The 2,153-nt window shown below is 42.1% G+C and overlaps 1 protein-coding gene across 1 annotated transcript in view; it reads right to left on the bottom strand.

The window, feature by feature from the left end:
• Nucleotides 1-2,153, bottom strand: part of bcap31 (B cell receptor associated protein 31) — a 25,530-nt gene that overhangs the window by 11,320 nt on the left and 12,057 nt on the right. The window contains exon 5 of the mRNA XM_005750407.1: nt 132-267. Coding sequence (XP_005750464.1) covers nt 132-267 — 136 coding nt within the window. The remainder of the gene's footprint in view (nt 1-131; nt 268-2,153) is intronic.

The raw sequence follows: 2,153 nt of genomic DNA, 5'->3' as shown, positions 1-2,153 counted from the left end.
TTTGGCACCGGTATCGGATAAAACCTAAACGATACCCATCCCTACGGCAGTGTGACCCATGACCTCTGATGACTGGTTTTCTACCAGCAGAACTTGAAAAGCTCAAAACTCTGTGTGCGTGTTTTTTTCACCTCTTGCAACATCTCGTTGTCCTCCATGTATTTCTTGGCGGCATTGCTGGCGCCCTCCGCCTGCTTCTTGAAGGCTTCGTTGGAGGCCATGAGTGAAGCCTGCTGGGAGAGCAGAGTGGCCAGGCGACGCAGCAACCTGCAACAGACAAAACATCAGTGTGTGATCACACTAAACAGACTGCTTATCAGCCTCCTTTAATTTGATAAACGTTTCAGCATCACCTGAAACTCATCAGTAAACATCCTGGAGAGTGGGCAGTACCCACAGGAGAACCATTAAATATCTTCCAAATGAACGAGCTTTGAATTTTGTGAATTCCAGCCATCGAGTATCCAAAACTAGTGATCTGTTTTACAAAACATCTACCACAAGATATTCCTGTTAAAGAGGGGCAGCAGATTCCAGGGGTTCATTTATATTTTCCACAGAAAAATTACATAAATGTTGAATTACTTAAAAACAGAGTTGCCTAGTATATCTGCAGGTATCTTTTAAAGAGGAATAGTAAACCATGCATGAGGTCATCTGACCGCAGCTTCTGAACAGAAGCAACAACGCAGTAAAGAGATTTTGAAATCATCAGATCAGGATCACCATGTTCCCAGTAAAGAGGTCCAGGATTATGACATCACAAAGTCAGGAGTCGCTTCACGCATGGATACATGTATAGTAACACACTGTGACCCCTGACATTTCCCCGCGTGCTGTGTGAGGCGTTCGTGCTGTGTGTGGCGTCGACAGGCGGTGATGTAATTGTAGCTCACTGTGGGTGGAGGGCGGGCGGGTACACTGAATATCTGCCCCCATTCATGTAAGTTGTGGGAGAGAATCACTGAGCTGCAGCTTTGGATTAAAGGAGCAGTCCAGAGTTTATTCTGAGCGGGCTGGAAAGTTTCAGAGCACTTCTGCCAACATAGTTATCAGACAGAAAAATAAAATGAAAGTATGAACCGTGCGTTTCCTCTCAGCTCACATCAGACTCCAGACTCGGAGACTTTTGATGTGAAAAGATCCCCACCTGCTCCATCTTTGGTTGTGGACAAAATGACACGTATTGAGATGCTTTTAGTGCACATACAGTAGGTTAACAAGCAGACAGTTTAGCATTTGATTTTAATTGAAATAGTATTTTCTACTTTTGCTTTTAATTCTTTTTTTTTTAAGTCTTCACAACAGTTTGCCTAGTTTCAGTGTTTTTGTTATGAATAACCTATTTGAATGAAACATTAAACACAGGAATGTAAAATCAGGCTTCTCCTGCAGAGATGAGTAACAGGACGCTGAAATTTGAAGCTGACTTCACTCTGTAAAAAACCTGCAGATGTGAAGCTTGCTGGGGGTAAATTTACCACCTCGGTGAGCAGTTACCTCGTGGCTGCTGGTTCACCATCATGTGAGGCTGAAGCCATGTGCCAGTTGTAAATATCTCATTGGTGATGCATTCAGGAACATTCTGACAAACAGCAGAAACCAGCAGGTTCTGTCTGTGCAGTTTGACTCACACTCAACCTGCAGCTATTTTCAGGGTGTAAAACTTCCCCAGCAGCACACAGCGCTGACAAAATGTCAAATACACACTGACCAGTTCCTGTGAGCTGCAAAAGTGACCCAATACACATTCACTCTGATCGATTATGCCCAAAAAACAGTCTCACTATTATTTAGGGCTGCCACAAACGATTATTTTGATAGTCGACTAGTCACTGATTATTTTTGCGATTAGTCGACTAATCAGATCATCATCCATTGTACGTAAAACTACAGCTTATTGCACCAGCAGCATCTGCTCTTATATAACTATCATTAGCTTACAGCTTTAAGTGTTTCAGGTATGTGCTAACTAAAAATAAAGACAAGATGATAGTTTATTAAATTTTAATTAAATGTGCAGATTGTTTCGGTGAAGTTTAATAAACTCCTTGCTGTCTAAAATATAACAGGACACTGGAGTAAATTCTCGAGCATCTCACACTTCTGATAATCAGCTGTCTGCTTGACGTTTATTCAGCTGTGTAAAAACT

Source organism: Pundamilia nyererei, unplaced genomic scaffold (assembly GCF_000239375.1).
Source record: "Pundamilia nyererei isolate P.nyererei 1_Seehausen unplaced genomic scaffold, PunNye1.0 scaffold00273, whole genome shotgun sequence".
Taxonomy (NCBI): Eukaryota; Metazoa; Chordata; class Actinopteri; order Cichliformes; family Cichlidae; genus Pundamilia; species Pundamilia nyererei.
Note: the sequence above shows the minus strand (reverse complement) of the source record. Positions and strands in the feature narration are given on the sequence as shown.